The sequence below is a fragment of the Notamacropus eugenii genome, chromosome 1 (assembly GCF_028372415.1).
Source record: "Notamacropus eugenii isolate mMacEug1 chromosome 1, mMacEug1.pri_v2, whole genome shotgun sequence".
Lineage (NCBI taxonomy): Eukaryota > Metazoa > Chordata > Mammalia > Diprotodontia > Macropodidae > Notamacropus > Notamacropus eugenii.
In genome coordinates, this window is record NC_092872.1 from 96,111,896 (window position 1) to 96,132,638 (window position 20,743).

General features: G+C 39.4%; 1 protein-coding gene across 3 annotated transcripts in view; it reads right to left on the minus strand.

The window, feature by feature from the left end:
- Positions 1-731: 731 nt before the first annotated feature.
- Positions 732-20,743, minus strand: part of MYH11 (myosin heavy chain 11) — a 115,847-nt gene continuing 95,835 nt past the window's right edge. For 2 of the 3 annotated variants that reach the window (XM_072610365.1, XM_072610354.1), the window contains 10 exons: positions 16,356-16,568; positions 15,453-15,665; positions 11,585-11,746; positions 10,501-10,629; positions 10,020-10,108; positions 9,400-9,523; positions 8,474-8,682; positions 7,170-7,278; positions 6,908-7,080; positions 732-1,490 (listed from right to left, as the gene is read on the minus strand). In XM_072610365.1, coding sequence (XP_072466466.1) covers positions 1,358-1,490; positions 6,908-7,080; positions 7,170-7,278; positions 8,474-8,682; positions 9,400-9,523; positions 10,020-10,108; positions 10,501-10,629; positions 11,585-11,746; positions 15,453-15,665; positions 16,356-16,568 — 1,554 coding nt within the window. In that variant the 3' untranslated portion in view covers positions 732-1,357. Of the gene's footprint in view, positions 1,491-4,852; positions 4,886-6,907; positions 7,081-7,169; positions 7,279-8,473; positions 8,683-9,399; positions 9,524-10,019; positions 10,109-10,500; positions 10,630-11,584; positions 11,747-15,452; positions 15,666-16,355; positions 16,569-20,743 lie in introns of all 3 variants that reach the window. The other variant, XM_072610376.1, reaches the window with a different exon arrangement.

The window sequence follows — 20,743 nt, forward strand, 5'->3', positions numbered from 1 at the left end:
TATTATGTCAGGGTTTGGTTATAATTTATTAAGGATTTAATATTGTGAAATGGTATTGATTAGGGCAGCATTATTTGGGGTATGCTTTTATTTGTATTTTGTCATGTGGTTTAAAGCCTTGTTGTTGTTTTTTTACCAAGTAAATTGATATGAATTGAAAATTATCTTTGAAGATAAATTATTTCCACACAGGTAGCCTTTTAAGAAACATGCTATTTCAGGTGAGGGTACCGACAAAGGTATGCTAATATTCTGTCATTTTACTGGGTACTTGTTACTTCTTATGGTGGAAATGAGCAGTCTTTAATTTCCTTGAATCTACCTTCTCTGGCTGAGTCAGTGTACAGAATAAAGTTTGTTCTTAATGATATATGTGTGCAGGGTGGTCATTTGCCATTTGAAATTCTGAAGAAATCTGTTGCTACCCGATATTCTTGCACTCAGCACATACATTGCAGTGACATTTGAAATGATCCTGGTCACCGAGTTGGGAAAGATTCTGGAAAGAAGAAATGAAGCCCTGTCCCCCTTTTGAACTCCTTTCCTCTGTTCCACCCTCCTGGTTTGAATTCAGGTTCCACCGTGATCTTCACTGGCAATTACTGTCAACTTCTCACCTGACTCACTGCTCCCAGAAAGCCTCTCAAGTTTCTTTCTGTCCCAGGACTCCTCTATTTTCCTTGGAGTCCATGGAGGAAATTCCCCAACAAGAAAAATCCATTGCATTCTAGTGATTTATAACCTTTTATTAGTGAAAGTGTCCTTAAGCACAATCAGGGTGTATATAAAACAGTGCAACATTTCTGCTTTATTAGTTTGAGCAAATTATTTCATTTTTAATGTGTGACTAATGAAGGCACTTTATTGTTTTGGTGAACTGTGCATCAGAAGTGTAATAACCAGGAAAGAAAAAACAAACCTCAAACAAGGGCATGTGCTAAACAGACAAAGGGTATGCAGTTAAGGAAAGGATTATGGGGGCAGGACCACCTGATATGGTGACTTGTGTCCCCATTTCATGTAAACTAAGGCTCATCTGGGATTAAAAACTGCCAGTGACTCAGTACTGTGGTTTTATTTTCTTTCTAAAAATCTCAAAACATTTGCACAGTTCAGGAGGGACAGAGAGAAGGCATGCATGCATGGCACATATTTCCTGGTAAGATTTTTCTTTTCTAATTTGGTAATGATTGAAAATTTCAATATATTACCCTGTAGACAGGACTGTGCTTTTTAATCATTGCTGTAAGAGTGTCTGTTGAGTGTCTTGTGGTACTGGAACTGAAAATGGATTTAGACAGTGCTCAATATTGTCCTTTGGGGTATCTGACTGCAGTGCGATATGCAAGCAGAGTATTTATTCACTGGCTTTGGTTCCATTGAAGTCTGTATCTCTGGCATCTACTTCTTCTTCTGAGCCTTCTGCATTTTCAATCATTCTTCGGCCTCCAGATCTTCTAGGGGGGACAAAAGATGGCTCGTTTCCTCTCCTAGGCATTTGGGGAAAATAAACATCTTTTAGAGAACAAGTTCTACTCAAGTCTAGATTGGGTTAAAAGGGGAAAAATGCATTAACGTGAGAGTACAATTTGAACTCAAGAAATCCAGAAGGCTTTTCAGGTGTGGATTAGATAATTAGCCCAAACATGTCTGCTGTGCAAATTCTAGACTATAGAGCAGAAATAATCCATATTTGGAAAATTGTGATGGTCATATTCCTGCCTTGTCTTTAATTTTCATTTAGACCCTTTAATGAAAGTAGAGCTCTCCATCCCTAGGAAGTCGAGGGCTTACTTTCAGTCCCATAGTAGATGTTTGCTCCTTTTCTCCCTCAAAATACAGTTTTATTTCTTGAAATCAGGTGAAAGTAAATAACCAAGGGTAGCCTTCAGGAGGAAACAGAGTCACAGAGCACCCTGAGGTGTGTGGAAGGGGAAGGGGCATTCTTAGAAAGTGTAAGGCATTGAAATTTCAGGATTTGTTGGGTTTGTTTTTTTTTTTAATTGGTTTTTAGTACTAACTTGTGGAAGCTACTGTGCTTCTCAGGTAGCAAGTGGTTCTTATTCACGTTGAGGTAAGTGCTTTTTAAGTAAAAATTCACACTGTAACAGCAGCTGAAAGACTGCTGTTAAGATGATAAGATAAATCTAGAAATACCAAATGGAAAACGGATGAATGTACCTGATTTGGAAGAGGAAAGCAGGTCCATATTCAACTTAATTTTGATAGATTAAAAGAAATGATTTAAAGAAAATGAACCTGCAAATAATTGAGAAAGATGAAGAAGCAATGAGACAGTTTTTTTCCCCAGCAGAGTAACTGCAATGGTTGAAATAGGTGGGCGGGAAGTTATCCCCAGTTTGGTTTTTTATGTCTCTGACCTTGAAGATAGACCTTGCTCCCTTGTCAACATCTGACTCTGGTAGACTTGCTGAGGTCAAGAGAAGACCGCAGTTTTGTATTTGTTTTAATTCCAAAGGAGCAACCAAATTTACAGGTAAGATTATAGACATAAGCAAGAGCCTATATTTCATGATCGCTGAGAAAAGCAGAAAAGTCACTCAGATTGTATTGGAAACATGAAAACGCTGGCTTGTAAATGCTACCAGCTTTTGGAATGTGTTGTTTTCAAGTGGGCAGCAATCATGGTTAAATAGTTAAAGTTGTATCATGTCACTGCAGAAGACTCTAGGTCAGCTTCACTCACTTCAAAGGACGGATGTTTAGGCCTTAAAAGCGACCTTAGAACCTCAAAGGATCAGCAGTTACTGTTGTAGGCTAGCTATTATTTTGGTCTTAAAAACTTCAATAAGTTTTACTTAGACTCCCTCTAAAAGCATAATCCTTTAGGGCAGTATTTCCCAACAGTAAAGTCAGTGACTTACCAGTGAACTGGAAGGGGGAGGGGAAAGCTACGTACGTACATGTACTTTCCTAGAAATAACAAGGTAGGAAACACTTATGAGAACTAGTGTACTCTTCTGAGTGTGCATGTATTTACACGCAAACACACATACACATGTACACAAACCCCTTCTTTCTGCCATAGTTACTGCTATATCCTTCATTGTCAAAAGTTGAAAGGAAAGGGAAAGGATTAAGGTTGTCCGGTAAAACAAAGACAATTTCAGGAGTTAAAGTGTCCCAACTAAGTTGTTGAGAAATGGATATTTTAGGGAATGTGTAAAAAGGGCACATGGTTTGGCATCACATCTGAGTTGCAATTCATCTCTACTACAGGATGATTCACCATGTGATCCTGAGTGAGTAAATGACCTCTTAACTTCTGTGGTCTCAGTTTTCTGCTCTGTAAAATTAGGTTGCACTTAAGGTCCCTTCCAACTCTAAGTCCTATTATCCTACAGTTAAAAAAATGAATTTTAAAATCCCAGATCTATATGGTTTCCTGCCTTCTGTTCTGATGCCAGCATTCAAAGGATACTTCTTATGACCTAGAAATCCCAGTCTTGAAGGGAAATGGTTTCAAAACCTAGAGCCAAGGGTTAAGGTGGGGTTTATATATACTATGAGATAGGGATGCCACTTAAATGTTTTATTTAAAGCCATGGTCCTCGACTAAGTCAAGCTGAGTAAACTTCCCTAGAAAGAAATAACTTGCTCTAAAGATAATACTATTTTTGAGGACACTGCTTAGTATCCTAAACTAGCCTAATACCAGTATTTGAGAAGTTTGCTAACAGGAGGCAGCCTCCTCTTTGTAGCAAATCAAGCCCTAGCCTTGTTGAAACAAATTCCTGCCTTTGTCAAAAAAGAGTGCTTCACCCTCTGCCCCTCTCTGCGGCGCGCCACCCCCCCCCCCCCAAATAATAGTGAGCCCTGGAGCTGCATCTACTAAAGGAGTCAGGATGGTTCTACAGAATTACAAAAGTGAGATGGAAAACTGATAATAAAGTCTTTGCTAAGACATGATTCATCTTTAAATATTTTGGTGATAGTAGCAAAGCAGAGACAGATAATATTCACGCAAATATTACAACATAGGGTTATTTGGCTTCTGAAAGGCAATTGGGGCCAATCAGTTTGCAAGCAATGTAACTTTAGATAGGAAAAGACAATTAACTTTTCGGAAATTAAAAAGTTCATCTCTTGCAAAAGACCTCCACAAGTATTTTCAGCTGAAGGGTTCTGCCCTACATTCCATGAATGCATTGTTCTGTGGTTTTGAAAAACAACTCTGCCATAAGGATGGTAGCTGGTTTTGCAGTGGCTAGCCTGTACCTTCCTGTAACCTATACTGAGTAAAGTGGCCACTGGGAATTAGGACATTCTCAAGCTTCATGCAGTTCAGGCACTAATGAATTATTTTGGTGATAGGGTTCTTTTCTTCCCGGGACATCAGTCCTATTTGTGAAAGCATAGTTGTGAAAGAACATTGGTTGTGGTCTCCATAAACGTGGTGCTTTGTGATTTAATATGATCTGTGAACCACAGTAGCTAAATGGGAGCAGTTTTCCTTGCCAAAAAAAAAATTGTGGCTACAGCAAAATATTGATGCTCAATTATCAATGCGTTTTTAAGGGTGTAGAAGAAGACTTCATGCAGATAAGAACACTCCAGCAATTCATTCAGTGTACAGCTTCTCATCCTTAAAAATTAAGTACTGTTTAGTGTAAAATCACATGCTAGCGTGTTTCCTAGAAGTAGGGAAAGAAAATGGGTCAAAGAATAGTCTTATTGTAATATTTGTCTCTTGGGATAAAGGACAAATTGGTACCAAGATGTTTAAGCCTTCAGATTTTGCAGGAATCTCATGGAAATTTGCCAGGACAAGAAAAACGAAAATGGAAACTTGGTACAACAGAAATGAGCTGCCAAGTTGAAGGCATGGTACCTGGTGAGTCATTGCGAAGGTTCCTGTGGGCCTCTGAAACAAAGAGAGAAGAGTCCCTGGTGGTTACCATTGGAAAATGGAAAGAATTCCATTTACTTATGTACTTTTCAACAAACTTAAAGCATTTGGTATAGCACCTTTAAACCAGCCTTGCAGATAACCAGGTACCTGATGTCTATGACAAAGATACTGACTTTTACAAAGCTTTTTAGAGAGGGGGAACTAAAATTTTAAAAACTAATAAAATTTTTAAAAAATTTTAAAGGTTGGGCTGGTAAATTTTGTACACCAAAGCTTCTCTTAAAAAGCTATGTTTCTTCATATTTTGTGAATCTCTTGCACTACTGCCTCCCCTGCTCAGACAAAAGAGCATTCAAATGGTTTGCTCCAGAAGCCTGACTTTGAAACAGGAACTGAGAAATTGTAGATAAAAGTCTTTTGGTAACGTATCAGTTTTATCTCTCCTTGACAGAGAATAGATCATCATGCTCATTTCCTTTACACCCAGTAAGGGGTTGAAAGAGAGAGCCACTATGTAACTGGCAACATGCTAGGTAATGTTTTAGGCTATAGAATAAAGAAGAGTTCCTATGTTCCTGTAAGGTCTATGCTGCTGAGGAAGTAAACTTTTATTCTCTTTATAGTGCCACATTTCCTAGAGACGCCTGGAAATCCTAGAACCCGACTAGAAGCCCCTCCTCATCTCAGAGATGAGGCTGGATTACCTTTCTAGACCTGGAGACAGAGGGTGACATCCAAGAAAGGCAAAAGAGGTATTGAACTTTCCCAACAATTATTTGATGTTTCTCTCTTGTATTATAAATTTTGACTGTTGATTACCTCTTTTTTTGTACAGATTGTAATCTACCTGAGGACAGGGATGCCTTATCTTTTCCAAAACCTCCCTCCCAAGTGTTCAGTATAAAGCTAGGCATCCCACAAGTGCTCCAAGAATATTAATAAGTTGATGAGCTGATATTTTATGCACAGAAAGTAACTGAGATGGCATGTTGTTTGATTAGAGTTAGACATAACTAAAACTGGGGAAAGCTCCTTCCAACATTTTAACCTATAACCCTAAGACCTTAAAAAGAATAATATGATTTAATACATCCCCAAATCTTGGCTTCGTAATTTGTCTCATCAGCCTGTATGAACTGCCAAGACTAGTCCCTGCCATTTTGTCCTTGTCCAAAAACTTTCAACAATGCTAAACTGTTCCCAGGACACCGCTTTACTGCTAGCAAGTGAGGCCTGTGTTCTGTGACAAATAATCTGATATTCTCCCTTTTTTTCTAGTAATGGGTCCTTCCTGGAGGCATAGCAGAGGCTGTCCTGGAGGAATCACAAACTGCATCGGGTACACTGGTCCCTTGTGATCTTAGAGCTCTCTTCAAATGGGGCTGCCAGGCTCAGGCCCCTTGACTATTGAGAGCTCTTACTGTGGACATAATTCTATGTTCTATTTGCTCTTCCTCCTACAGAAGACAGGACAGGAGGACATATATATACAATATTTATATATATGTATAAATATATGTATCTATACACACACGTATGTATATTTTCAAAACACTGGAATGAATTAAGAAGGAAAAGGAGGCAGTTTTCACTGACTTTCAGCTAATGGTGGAAATTTCAGAGAGGGAGCTGAGCCACAAAAGTGACAGTCCTTTCTACCATCCATATACCTTCCTTTCTTCAAACTGGCCTACCTATACCTTGTGCATAGAGGACGAGGCCTGAAGTCAGGAAGACTCATCTTCGTGAGTTCAAATCTGGCCCCAGATTCTTACTAGCTGTGTGATCCTGGACAAGTCACTTAAGCCTGTTTACATCAGTTTCCTCCTCTGTAACATGAGCTGGAGAAGGACAGGGCCAACTCCTCCAGTATCTTTGCCAAGAAAACCCCAAATGGAGTCATGAAGAGGTGGAAACGACTAAAAATGACTGAACAACCAAAGGCTATACCCTAGGCTTCTCTGTTGGGCTCCTGCTCCACCAGCCTGGAAAGGCCTTGGTGGAGGCCTCTAAAGATTCCGCCCCAGACCTTACCTGAGTTTGCTCTTAAGTGCGTTCACCTCCCGACCCATGGCCTCGTTGCTCTCTGTGGCTTCGTCCAGTTCCCTCTGGAGCTTCCTACGGTTGGCATTGATGCGCTGGGATTCCTCTTCTGCCTCCTCCAGTTGCCTCTTCAGCTGCTTCACCCTGGTGTTACCCTTCTCAGCCTGGGGGGAGAGAGCCAGAAATCAGGAAAGGGCAAAGAGCAAGGGGCTGGATTACTCTGGGAAGGAGGCCACCTGCCCAGGTGGGTTACCTGTTCTTTGTACTGCTCTGCTAACTTCCTTTCGTCTTCCACTTGCAACATAATTTCTTTCAACTTCTTGTCTTTCTGGCGTAAACTCTTGGTAGCTGCCTGTTTTTCCCTACAAACATCAGAAGAAATAAAACAAGTTTACCGAGTGCCTACTATGCATAAAGCTGTTTGTTGTCTTTGAGGAAAGTTAGGAAGGTAGACCAAACACGATGGTGTGCCATCCTGTTCTCTGCCTTGCAGGAGATGCTTTCCTTTTGGGAGCAACTGGATGGCACAGTGGATAGAATGCTGGGCCTGGAGTCAGGAAGATCTGAGTTGAAACCTGGCCTCAGACACTTAATAGCTATGTGACCCTGGTTGATTTTTTTTGTTATTTTTTTTGTTTTTAATTAAAAGGGCTAACTCTCAGCTTACTTCTTAAAGAGGCAAGGTTTATTCCCTTAATGGGCATTACCTCACTTTAAGTGAGTACCTAAAAAGACCTTAGCCTAAAAAGGCCAGGGTCTCCCATTGCATCCTGGTCCATCTCCAGTCATCCTGATGAATATCTGGTCACTGGATTCAGATGGCTTAGGATGAGAAAGTGAGGCTGGTGACCTTGCACAGCCCTCTGTCATGCAAATCAAAGTCAACTCCAAGTCACGTCATCATTTTCCTGATGTCATGGTCCTCTTCAAAAACGAAGGACAAACACAATACAATACAATGTGACCCTGAGTAAAACATTTAACCCTTATTTGCCTTAATCCACTGGAGAAGGAAATGGTAAACCATTCTAATTATTTTTTGCCAAGAAAACCCCATCAACAGCATTGATATGCTATGGTCCACAAGGTCATGAAGAGTTGGACATGATTGAACAAGATAGATGCCGAGAGCTTTTTTGGGGGAGGCAGGCAATACTTGTTCTGAGTTTATATTTAAATGACTTCAGTAAATATCAGAACTGCTACAGGAATATAGCGTGATCCTTGACCTCAATTATCTATCATCAGAGAAAATGCTTTTACTTCAACGTTAACCTTTCCATGGAGACTCTGGAAAACGATTTGGAATAGGAAAATACCTTCTTCTGGTGAAAGATAACTGGCTGTATCATCAATGGATGATGTATACAAGTCCACATTATGATTCATCACAGTCAGTGGTCCTCAGTTCCCTAATGCCTAGAATTGGGACAATTCCTTCCTTTCCTTGCCTCCAAGTCAGGACATTTTCACTGTGTTTGAGGGCCAGAGCTAAGGACTCTGATAATCTGAAATTTTATGGGCAATAGATACAAGTGGAGTGAGGTCCTCTGGTACCTGGCTTCCTGTTCCACCTGTTCTTCTAACTGGGCAATCTTGGACTCTAAGGCAGCAATGGTTGCCTTGAATTTGGATTTGACAGCCCCCTCCATCTCTTGGAGTTTGCTCTTCAGCTCCTTGTTCTGCCGCTCGAGTTGCTGCCGGGCACTCTCGTTCTTTTGGGCTGCGCTGCGCTCTGTGGCCAGTTCATTGTTGAGCTGTTCCGCCTGGGTAGATGTGGAGAAGGAAGTTCAGGGCTCAAGGGAAAGACTCATTCAGCCTCATGAGGAATGATGACTGTTAATCTTAGTGAAAGACAAAACCCCTCTAAGATAGTGATACAAAGGCTTTCCTTGACATACACACAAGGTATGTCAACAAACCCCTTGAAGCCTCTAGTTTCTGTGTGACCAGATTGTATATTAAACACTACCAGGTATATAATAGCCCTGTTAGGCTTTTGGTTAATGGTGATAATAGTAATGATGATGATAACAGTGTTTACATAACGCTTTAATATTTAATTATAATTTCATTTTATAATAATAATGATAATAGCATTTATATTGTGCTTTAATGTTAAATTATTAATATTTAAATAATAATGATACAGCATTGACTTCAGTGCTTTACAAATATCTTATTTCAGCCTCACAACAATTTAGGTGCCGTTACACTCCTCGTTTTACAGATGAAGAAACTGAGGCAGACGAGAGGTTAAGTGACTTGTCCAGAGCCACAAAGCTAGTAAGCATTCATGCCAGGGTTTGAACTTGGGTCTTACCAACTTTAGGTCCAGCACTCTCCACTGTATCACCTAGCTGCCCCTATTAATGGTTAATGGCTATTTGCAAATGTAGCTTCGAGTCATGCTGTGTATCATTGCAGCCAGAACATCAGGAATGCCTCAGTTGTCTTCTCCAGGCACTCTGTCAAACCCTTACCTGTTGTGTGGCTTTCCTGAATCGATCACTCATGGCCTCCATATTGCCTTGTTCTTCTTCTAATTCTTCCTCCAGTTGGGCAATTCGAGCCTCCAGGCGGCGCTTATCATCTTGCAGGGCATTCCTGAGTAACAAAATGGTCATGGGGTTAAATTTGGATAACATCCCCTCTTCAAACATCTGAGCCTGAATAAGGACCAGCTGATTTTTTTGTCTCTTTCCTTTCCCTTGTCATTCATTTGCCCATTTCTTCTTCTTATGCCTACCATGGCATTTACTCACAAAAAAACAACATGACATATCCTTTATCAAAAACTCCTAGATAGGAAATGCTGGACTTAATTCCTGTTAAGTAACAATGTGTAATAAGCTCCCTCAGAAAGTTTTTTGCACTCTTAGATTTTCTCCCCAATGACAAAGCTTGGTTGAGAATTTCCACGTGCTTCTCGTTATAAAGATGAGTTTATTACTGCCAGTCCAGATGATTTTTCTAGCTAACTGGGTGGTGTTACTTCGACACCAGGAAGAGCTGAAGGAGTGAAACTACTTTGCTCCATGTGCTCTTTGGTTTTCTGCAATATCACTTCCCCAAAGACCGAGTGTAGAGGCTGGTCTCTTACCTCCCAGACACACTGCTGGCCAGCTCCTCGTTCAATTCATCTTTCTCTAGGTCAGCTTGTTTTCGAGCCCTCTCGGCAGCAGCCAGGTCCTGGAGAATTAGGGGGAAAGAGAAATCTGCTGTTTTCAAAAGAAGAGACTTTTGTGTCATTTTGCCAAAAAGTCATTCATGATCTCTTTTGCTCTTCATCCAACTGGGATGCTGAATCCCACAGAGGATCATCCATGTCTATGTCTTCAGAGAAAGTAGGCCAATCAAATCAGACTTGAAAATAACCATTCAACTTCTTACCAGGAGAGAAAGGCAATTTATATTGGGAAAATAGAAAAGCATTTAAGTTTCCTTAATCTTGTTACTTTCCTTGGAGAAAGATTGACAGGGAAAAGATTGACAAGAGTGGGCGAATTGAGAATACTGATTTATAAGCCTGTAGTTACAACAACACAACTTGAGGATTTTCTTTACTCTAGGTGAGGTCTTACCTCTTGGAGTTGCATGAGATCTGCTTCTAAGCTCTTGGCTTTCTTCTCATTCTCCTTGGCAGTAGCAAAGATCTCTTCTCTAGAGGCCCGGGCATCTTCCAACTCTCTTTGAAAGTCCTTCATCTGAGCCTGGATTGGTTCAGCAAGAGTGGAGAAGAGGAAAACTGTAACCCCAAGAGTGACTCTATTTCCCTTTTTAACAAAGTTCTGTTCTTTGGTTTCTCTTTTAATTCAAATGTAGATTTGCCCTGCATACCACAGGCACCAAGAAACTGTAGAACTCCTCATGATATTTTGACTTTTAGCCTCAGAACCTAGCGCCCTCTCTTCTTTGGCTTCATTCTGTTTACCCAGATGGACCTATCTTAGAAGAGGAGCCTAAGAGGTAGTGGAATTCACATCTGCAGCTTAATATGGGGTCATATACACAACAGGGGCTTAGTGCATGTTAGTTGTTGAAAGGGGAAGTCCTACTTATGTTAAAAGTTCAAAAGATATACTTTTTTTGGTAATCATTTTATTAATAATGCCAGTATGTTTACTAATAAAAGGATGGTTGTCTCTCTCTTACACCAAAGACAATGGCAGCAGTCTCAAGGTTTATATGCCCATTGGAAGAAGGGTGTGCTTGAGGGTGGCAATCTACTCTGACTGGTTAATAGTTAATGAGAGTGAATATTACAACGAGGGGCTGAACCTATTCAAATGAACTTTGATTATGCCATTTACTTCTCAGTTACCCCGAGTCTTAAGCAATCTTTTCAAAGAATTTATCCCACCCAAAACTGATCGGAGAGCACAGTGGTTTCCCCACCTGTCTGGACAAGATGGTTAAGAAAGCTAATCCAATCTCATTATTAGTAATGTCCTTCAAGTGACTGAACTTTTAAAATCAGGACTTTAGAAAAAGGGAGCTCTGGATTTCCCCAAATCATTGGTTATTAATCATCATTTTTCTCACTCACAAGGCTGTAATGTTAGAAAGACTGTGTCCTGTCTTTTTGTCTGATTCAGAGACTGATGGGTAAACCTGAAGTGGAAACCTTCATCATGACCAGTGAGCCCAAGGAGGAATTCCACCCACCTGGAGTTTGCGGAGTTGCTTGATGGCTTCCTCCCGCCCTTTGATGGCTGAGTCAGCCTGTAGTTCCAGATCTTTGATGTCCACTTCTAATTTCTTTTTGGCCGCAGCTGCCAGGGCCCGCTGTTTTCGCTCATCTTCTAGTTCTGTCTCATATTCATGGAGCTAACCAAGGAAAGGAAAGGTTGGTATGGTGCGGATTTGCTTTCTGGGAGACACCTGGATTTAGCTATCATCCCCAGGGGTGGGTCAGAAATGGTGGTCAAGAGGAGGTACCCATGGTATAGGAGAGCTCAACCAACAGAGATTCCCAACTGCTTAGATGGAGTGTCTCTGTTTAGTGCCAAGGGTGGCTGTAGGTGTCCAAATGAAGCCCAAATATACCTACAGTAGACAATGGGGTCCCTCAGGGGAATCTGAAACAACTGTTGGTGTGATCTACTACCACTCAGTACTACTCCTAAAGGAAGTGTGCTGGTAAATATTTAACAATCAGCTCCTCGAGCACTTTTCCCTCCACTCCAAAGTAGAAATATACTTTTATATTTCATTTGCATTACTAACATTTTCTCTTTCATTTTCTTAATTCCAGACAATCAATAAATCAAGCCTTGATTTGTAGCGTTTGCCATTTTCCAAGGGGTAAATGCTCCCACTGAAATTTTAACAATCAGCTTCCTGGAGCTGGTATGACTTGGCTCTAGGACACCCTTAATACATGCATTTCTTTCTGTTTCCTTCTTTTATCTTTTTTTCCACTTTCCTAATCCTTCTTCCCTAATCCTCTATTTCTCTTCCTCACATAAATTGTTTAGAATCAAAACTCAAGTTCAGATAGCATTTTCTTCAGGAGGCCTTTTCCCTTATATCTCAGCTGCTAGCACCCTCTTGTCTAAGGCTACCTTGTAGCTTTATTCTATGCACTCTCTATATATCCTATGTATCTTGTATGTTATTACTGATATACATGTTTTTTCTCCTTTAGAACATCAATTCCTTGTGAGCAGGGATGGATCATTATTATTCTTTGTCCCTCTAGCCACTCAGTCAGTAAACATTTATAAAGCACCTTTTATGTTCTGGGCACTCTACTGTGCCAAGTACTGGGGAGATATATATACACACACACACACACACATATACATATATACACACATACATATGTATGCATGTTTGTATATGTATATACATATATAGACATACATATATTCACATATACATACATACACGTATGTATGTATATGTGTGTGTATATATATATATATATATATGATCATAAGACAGTCCCTGCCTTTAAGAAGATCACAATGTAGTGGGCAGCCAACAAGCAAACAAATGCACAAACAAGCTATGTAAAAGATAAATAGGAAATAATTAACAGAGAGAAAGACTGGAATGAGGAGGGCTTCTTGTAGAAGATGAGCTCTTAGGTGAATTAGTTGAATTTAGATGGAATTAGTTGCACTTAAAGGAAGTCAGGGGAAATGGGCAGGTGGAGTTAAGGGGCGGACAGCATTCCAGGCCCAGAAGACAGTGAGGGAGAATGCCCAGAGCCAAGAGATGGAGTGTGTTGTTTGTGAAACAGCTAGGAGGCCAGTGTCACTGGATGGAAGAGTACACGCTTGGGGAGTGAGGTGTAGGAAGACTGGAAAGGTAGAAAGGGGGTGGATCATGAAGGACTTTGAATGCTAAACAAAACATTTTGTATTTGATCCGGGAGGCAAGAATGAGCCTCTGGAATTTGAGTAGGCGAGTGACATGGTCAGATCCCTGCTTTCAAAAAATCACTTTAGTAGCTGAATGGAGGATGGAATAGAGTGGGCAGAGTCTTGGGGCAAGCAGGTCCATAAGCAGGCTGTTATAATAGTCCAGGCATGAGGTGATGAGGGCCTGTACTAGAGAAGTGAAAGGAGATGGGGGGCAGGGGGATTCGAGAGATGTCGCAAATTTGAAATAGGCATTGGCCCTAGAATTGGATATGGGGGCTGAGAGATAGTGAGGAGTTGAGAAAGACCCCTCAGTTATGAGCCTGAGGGAATGGGAGGATGGTGTTCCCATCTGATGTGGATACAAATGGTGCCCTAAAGGTTAAAAAAAATATTAAGGATTGCTTTTGTCTCCCTTATCCTGTGTTCCCCCTGCCCTTAATTCTTCAAGCCACCATCCTGGACCATAAAGAAATCCTTTGGTCTCCCTCATCCTGTCCTGTCTTTAATCTTTAACCTCCATAAAAACCTCTAAAACTACATCATCATTCTGAAACCTCTATACAAGCATAACCCCCCAAATATGGGGGTCTCACTTAGTTTTCTTGCTGAGGAGGCCCATGTTTGCTAACCTGATACATAAAGCTCCCAATGGCTACAGAGAAGGTCTATGTGAATTCTTTTATATCTGCACCACTTTCCCAAAATTTGACCTCAACACTCTACAGCAATAAACCTCAGTGCTTAGTAAATTGTCTGGCACATAGTAAACACTTAATGATTGAGTTCCATTCATTCAATAGTAAGTGCCCTGAGATGGGAGTACCTAGGGCATGGTACAATGAGTAGACTCCTGGATCTAGAGTAAGAGGACCTGACTCAGGATCACCTTCTTCCATTAAACAGCTCTGTGATCATGTGGATTAACCTCTCTAAGCCTAAATTTCCTTACCTTTAAAATAGAAGTAATAATATTTGTCCTAGTTAGTATTGTTATTTACTCAACAGCATTGTTGTATAGCTCAAGAGAGGTATATAAGGTGCCCCATAATTGCAAAGGGTTATATATTTTTGTGCTGCTATGGGACGATGTTTTTTTTAACAACTGCCAATATTGTAATTATAATATTGTATGTTAATAGCTACCAATATTATCATTAATTTTTCAAGTCAGATTAGAGCTTCTTTATGATATGGCTCACTAGAATGCAGAATTTTGTTTAACTCAACTGTTTTTGGAGTCTACCTGTGGGGGGTTAGTTATCAGAAGCATTTTTGTTATGAAAGGTTTAATGGCATGAATGAATGAAAAAATGGGTATTGAGTTCTTACTACTCTGCTAAGCACAAATACAGAAGCAAAGATAGTCCTGCCCCTCACTCAAGAAAGCTTACATTAACAGGGGGAGACAACACACTTAGGGAAGTAGTGGTTAATCACACAGTTTTTTGTTATTATGTGAGCACCATTTGCTGAAGATGCCCAGGAATGATTTCCAACACCTTTTTTTTTATGAAGAATCCTGTTTTGTGTTGAATTCTATATCTTTGATTTTTATAAATTTTTAATTAAATGTCTCGTGATTTAATATTTAATATCTTAGTTTAGATTTTTCTTTATTTCTCTTTTACTATTTTTAATAGAAGTTTTATTTCATTTCTATGTCATTGACAAATATAGGTATTCTAATACATGAATAGGAGCATAAGAAAGTGATAGAGGCAGCATAACCTAGGAGATGAGTTTGGAGTCTGAAGTCCAGAATACCTGTGTTCAAATCTACCTCTAACAATGACTAATTATACAATCCCTGAACAAACCCTATTTTACTCAGGTAACTCTCTAGGACATGATGGATGGATTAGCTGTAGACTGTTGTAAGGGAGTTTCAGAGTAGGAATCCCATATGCTTGCTGCTGGCCTTGCATTCATATATAAGAAACAGACCAAGTAAGATGAAACTAAGGAGAAGATAACTGTAAATTATTGTGCATGTCTAGTAACTACAGTTTGCAAGTTAACCTCATCCCAAAAGATATGTACATGGATTTTAACTTAATGGTACCTACATCATCCAAGTCAGATGAAATGATACATGCATGTCTCTATGTACATCGTTTTTATAAGGACCAGCCTGGCCTTTCCCTCCCCACCAGGAACGTTACCTGCTTCTGTAGCTGCCTCCTTTTCTCTTCATTTTGCTCATCCTTTGCTTGGAGATCTCTCTCAAACTGGCCCTTCAGGGCTTGCATGTTGACCTCCAGCCTCAGCTTGGCATCTTCGGTGGCCTGCAGCTCATCCTCCAGCTCCTCCAGTTGTGTCTTCATCTCCTCCATCTGGGTTTCCAGAGCTCGTTTGGACTTCTCTAATTCATGGACCTTGCAGACAGAATAAACATTATCATTTTGACCACCTGTATATTCAGGCAGCTAGATGGCATATTAAGTGTAAAGTGTTGCACTGGGAATCAGGGACATCTGAGTCTAAATCTTATCTCAGATACTTTATTAGCTGTGTGACCCTGGGCAAGTCACCTAACCTCCCTTGTCCTCAAATTCCTCATCTATAAAATGAGGATAATAATAGCACCTACCTCGAACAGTGGTGAAGTCAATTACATGTAATATAATCTACAAATATTAAAGTGCTACATAAATGCTATAGCTACCATCATCATCATCATCATCACTGTTTTAGTTATTACATAACATGATGAGGATTACTAATGAGGAACATTGCTTTTAACTGTACATAAGATATTCTTGACCAGAGTATCTGGTCAAGCCTTTTCCCCTCCTCCCTAGGTCTCCAATCTCTGTTTTCTACCTTGATCCCAATTCTTTCTATCTCAGCTCTGGTTTCAGGAACTCCTCAATATTCTGGTGATATAAAATGGTTTGGGCCACAGGTCTGTGCTCTGAGCTCAGCCTTTACTTTTCAGATTCTACCCTGAATTTGTAGCTGGTGGGGGGTCTCTCAATTGTAGACTCCTGTGATGAGTGAGTATAGACACCAGAGCTGGCAGGCTAGCACAATATAGATGAGAACAGGGATGGGGGAAGACTCACATTTTTGCCCACGTCATCCTTGGAGCTAACCAGATCTTCCATTTCAGCTTTGAGCATTTTGTTGGCTCTTTCAAGTTCTTCTTTGGATTCCAGAGCCTCCTCCAGAGCCCGGGCTAAGGACAAGGCTTTTGTTTCCTTCTCTCGAGCTTCCGCCTCTGCTCTGTCTCTTTCATCAGCGTATTTGGAAGAGATGTTTTTCTCCTCTGCTAACAACTGCAAAACAGTCCCCCAAAATGAAGGTAAGCACCAGCTAGATGTCTACATCTTAAGGACTTTGGAGGTTGTTTCTGTACATGTTTTCATCTTCATTTCTTAATATCTAATGCAAAGAAAAGTATTACCTATTGAAATAATTTAGCTATCCATGCAAGCAATTCAATATAATAATTCTGCTTTAGTTTTTCTCAGTTGACCACATTAAAAACCCAAAGCAGCTGAACTACTTTCTATATGTAATTCTGTCGTAGTCCAGAGATAGTAACCACATGGCTCGATTGAAGTCAAATTCAGGTAAGAACTTCATCCTGTTATGGACCCGTTAACTTTGCTCTAGTCCTCTGTCCACAAGTATCTGTCACAAATTTGTACTCTTGGTCACAAGAGTGTCCAGGGGAGAATGGAGATGACCAGCACAAATCCATCTCTACCACTGGAAAAACTCAAAGCATAACAAACTACTGCTATTAGCATAATCCTTATCTGCAGACAAAAAGGACAATATTACATAGTAACTCCTCATTTATACAAAGATCCGGCTACTGGATATTTTAAGCTTCCAGAAGATAACTGGAAATAAGAAAACAAAACAACAAAAAAGCAAACTTCCAACATCCATAAATGCACTTTACTAGATGGGAAAAGTATAGAGTCAGAGAGAGAGTTAGATCCTCACCTAGACACTAAAGTAGATTAGAAGCAGTGAGGGCAGATTGACAGCAGGGAAAAGAAATAGCGAACAATGGTGATAAGAGACTAACTGAAAAAAATAATCTGCATTATAAAAACCACATGTCTGGGACCACTTAATATACAGGGAAGCACACTTATATGTACTTATATGCTGTCCCAGAAGGCATGTCTGTACTACAGAACAATAGGAGATGTGTGCTCTGTATATGTGTGTACATCTGCAGAGCTATGCAGTTAAAAGCACTGAGTTAAAGATCTGAAGAATCTTAGCCTGACAGGTTTTGAACCCTGCCTGGGCTTCTGTAATGCTTTGCAGTTTGAGAGGAGTGGAATGGTCAGAAATGCTCCAATTTCTGCCCATGTGGCTAGGTGGCACGGTGGATAGAGTGCTGGACCTAGAGGCAGGAAGCCCTGAGTTCAGATTTGACTTCAGACACTTTACTAGCTGTATAACCCTGGGCAAATCACTGAACTTCTGTTTGCCTCAGCTTCTTCAGCTGTAAAATGATGGTAATCACAGCATTTACCTGCAAGGGTTGTTGTGAGCATCAGATGAGGTGATTTGTGTGCTTAGCCCAGTGCTTGACATACAGCAGTTGCCATATAAATATTTATAACCTTCTTTTCCTTTACCCTTCTCCACCCTTCCCACTTGCTCTGTGATTTTTCTGGGTGACTCATTTTGAGTAAAAAAATGGGTTTGGAAACTCAAAATAATGGGTCAAAACCAAGAAATTCTATAGGGATGAATATGAAATTCTACCTTTAGATTTAAAAATAATCAATGTTCCTAGTTCAAAATTGGAAAAACCCTGGCTTAACAGCAATTCCTATTATTAAAAAAAGACAGGGATTTTAGATGGCTACAAGTTCAGTGTTAGGCAACAGTGTGACACAGTTACCAAAAAAGCAAAACAAAAACAAAAACAAAAAAAAAGAGAGAATATCCAGGAAGTGATAACAACCAATTTGACAATTCAAATGCATTGTCATATGACAAATGATTAGCAAAACTGGTGAAGAGAAAATTAAGGAGGAAATGATGTCTTCAGATGTCTGAAGAAATATCTCGTTGAAAAGGGACACTTGTCAAATAAAATAAAATCCAGAAACGGCCAAATGTTGGATCAGCCGTGGGAAGACGCTTAGGCTAATATACTGTTAATAGAATTTTGAACTGGACCAACTATTCTAGAAAACAATTTGGAATTATGCAAGAAAAATCACAATTTCATAGTCTTGGATTCAAGCACTCCTAGAAATACACCCCAAAGAGGTCAAAGACAGAAGGAAAAGTCCTGTATAGGATAAAATATTCATAACAGTACTTTTTGTGGTAGCAAAAAAAAGGGGGAAAAATGAGTGCCTATTGATTAGGGAATGATTGAACAAATTTGGGTGTATTCTGTGCCATAAAAATTGACAAATGTCAGAAAATAAGAGCAAAAGGGGAAGACATATATAAATAGTTGCTGGGTAAGGAAAGCCAAAGCAGGAGGACTACGTACAAAATGAGTACATAATGTAAATAAAAACAGCAGTGACAGCAGCTGGACTTTAATCATTCTGGGTCCCAGAGAACAAATGACAAAAGACACTTTTTTCTGCTTTCTGTAGAAAGATGAAGGACAAGGGATATGGAATTTTGCAATTGTTGTCAGAAGTTTTTTCTTTGTTAGTTTTACTTAATTAGCTTTTCTGCATTACAAAGGAGAGGTCAATATGTTGGAGAATATATTCAGAAATGACTTTAATATAAAAAGGCATCAATAAAATGATGAAAAATAAGGGATTGGACTTGATTTTGTGGTAGAAGTTACAGGGAAATCGATTTTGCCTTAACAGACGGAACTTTCTCTTAAACTATTCAGGAATGCAAGGCATCGGTGAGAAGTCCACAATGGATAAATGATCAAAGGATACAAACATAATTTTCAAAATAGGAAAGAGAAATGATTAATAATCAACTGAAAAATGTTCATACTCAGTAATAACGAGAGATGCAAATTAAAACAAGTTTAACATGTCACCTCACCCCCATTACACGGGACAATAAAAATTAAGGGTAATGTTGGTGAAGTTGTGAACATTCATTCATTACTGGTAGAATTGCAAATTTGTAGAATATTTTTGAAGAACATCTGCTAGAACACAGTAAACATTATAAAAATAATCGTATTCTTTGATCCAATTATTCCATTGTTAGGAATACGTCATGAAATTTTCTTTCAGTCAAAAAGGAGATGTCTGTGTAGATTTTCACAGTAATTTATGTATAATCATAAAAACTAGAAGCAACTGAAATATCCAACAGGGGAAGAATTTATTACATGGGGATACATTCATGTAGTAAGGTGCTGTAGTGCAATTAAAACTGACAGGTATAAAATATATGGAAATATTTGGAAAATATCTACATGAAATAATGAAAAGTGAAAAAAACAGAGCCAAAAGAATGAAGTACACATTAACTACCATCATAAATAGGGAAAAGTCACTGAGAATGAATGGACAAAAAACACAAGAGGGAGCAACTAAAAAACTGTTATGATACTTTGTATCTCAAAATTAATTTAAACGTAAATACTTACTAATCAAGTTTAGTCGGTTGAATTGATATTCAACATTGATCTTGGAATTAAACATTTTAAACAATGGAATGGTCGCTAGGAGGCAGTAAATGCCTATCCACGAAAGGTGAATGATACCCAGTCAGGTTGTGGAGAGAATTGAACTAGATGATCTCTTAGGGTCCCTTTGATAACTCTAGGCATAACTGATCATCATAACAATGACCCTGAAGTTACTGGGAAAAGGTTAAACTATATTTAGTGTACTCTGCTAAGAAAGTAAGGAGTCTGTGCCTAACACATTTTAAAAGGATTCTGTAGATTTAAAAAAATAATAATTTTAGTCCTTAAATGATTTTGAGTTGTTTGGAATAGTATGTGTGTGTGTATGTGTGTGCATGTATATATACACACATGTGTATGAATGTGTGTATTATGTATATGTGTATACACATATACACACACATGCAGAGCTATATGTATGCTCATATGTGTGTGCATGTGTATACATATATACATGCATACACAGAGATGTGTGTGCATGCATGTACCTGTATACACGTATGTTTATGCGTCATATATGTATCTACACACACGTATGTGTGTGTTGTGTGTGTATACATATATGCGTGCAAATATATACACAGAAATATGCATGTATGTGTATGTGTATTTTATATGTGTGTATATGTATACATATATACACGCTATATGTACACACACATATTCCTTGTCAATGCTGGATAAATTTAGCAGCCAAATTTAGCAGTCAAAGTCATCCTCGGAATAAGAGTTTCGCAAACTGGTTTCCTTGCCAGGGAAGTTTCACTGTAAGGGTAGATCCCTCTTCACTTTCTACATCCGGTTTATAGTTCAGTGGGTCTAGTAGCTCACAGATCAAGACTGTTC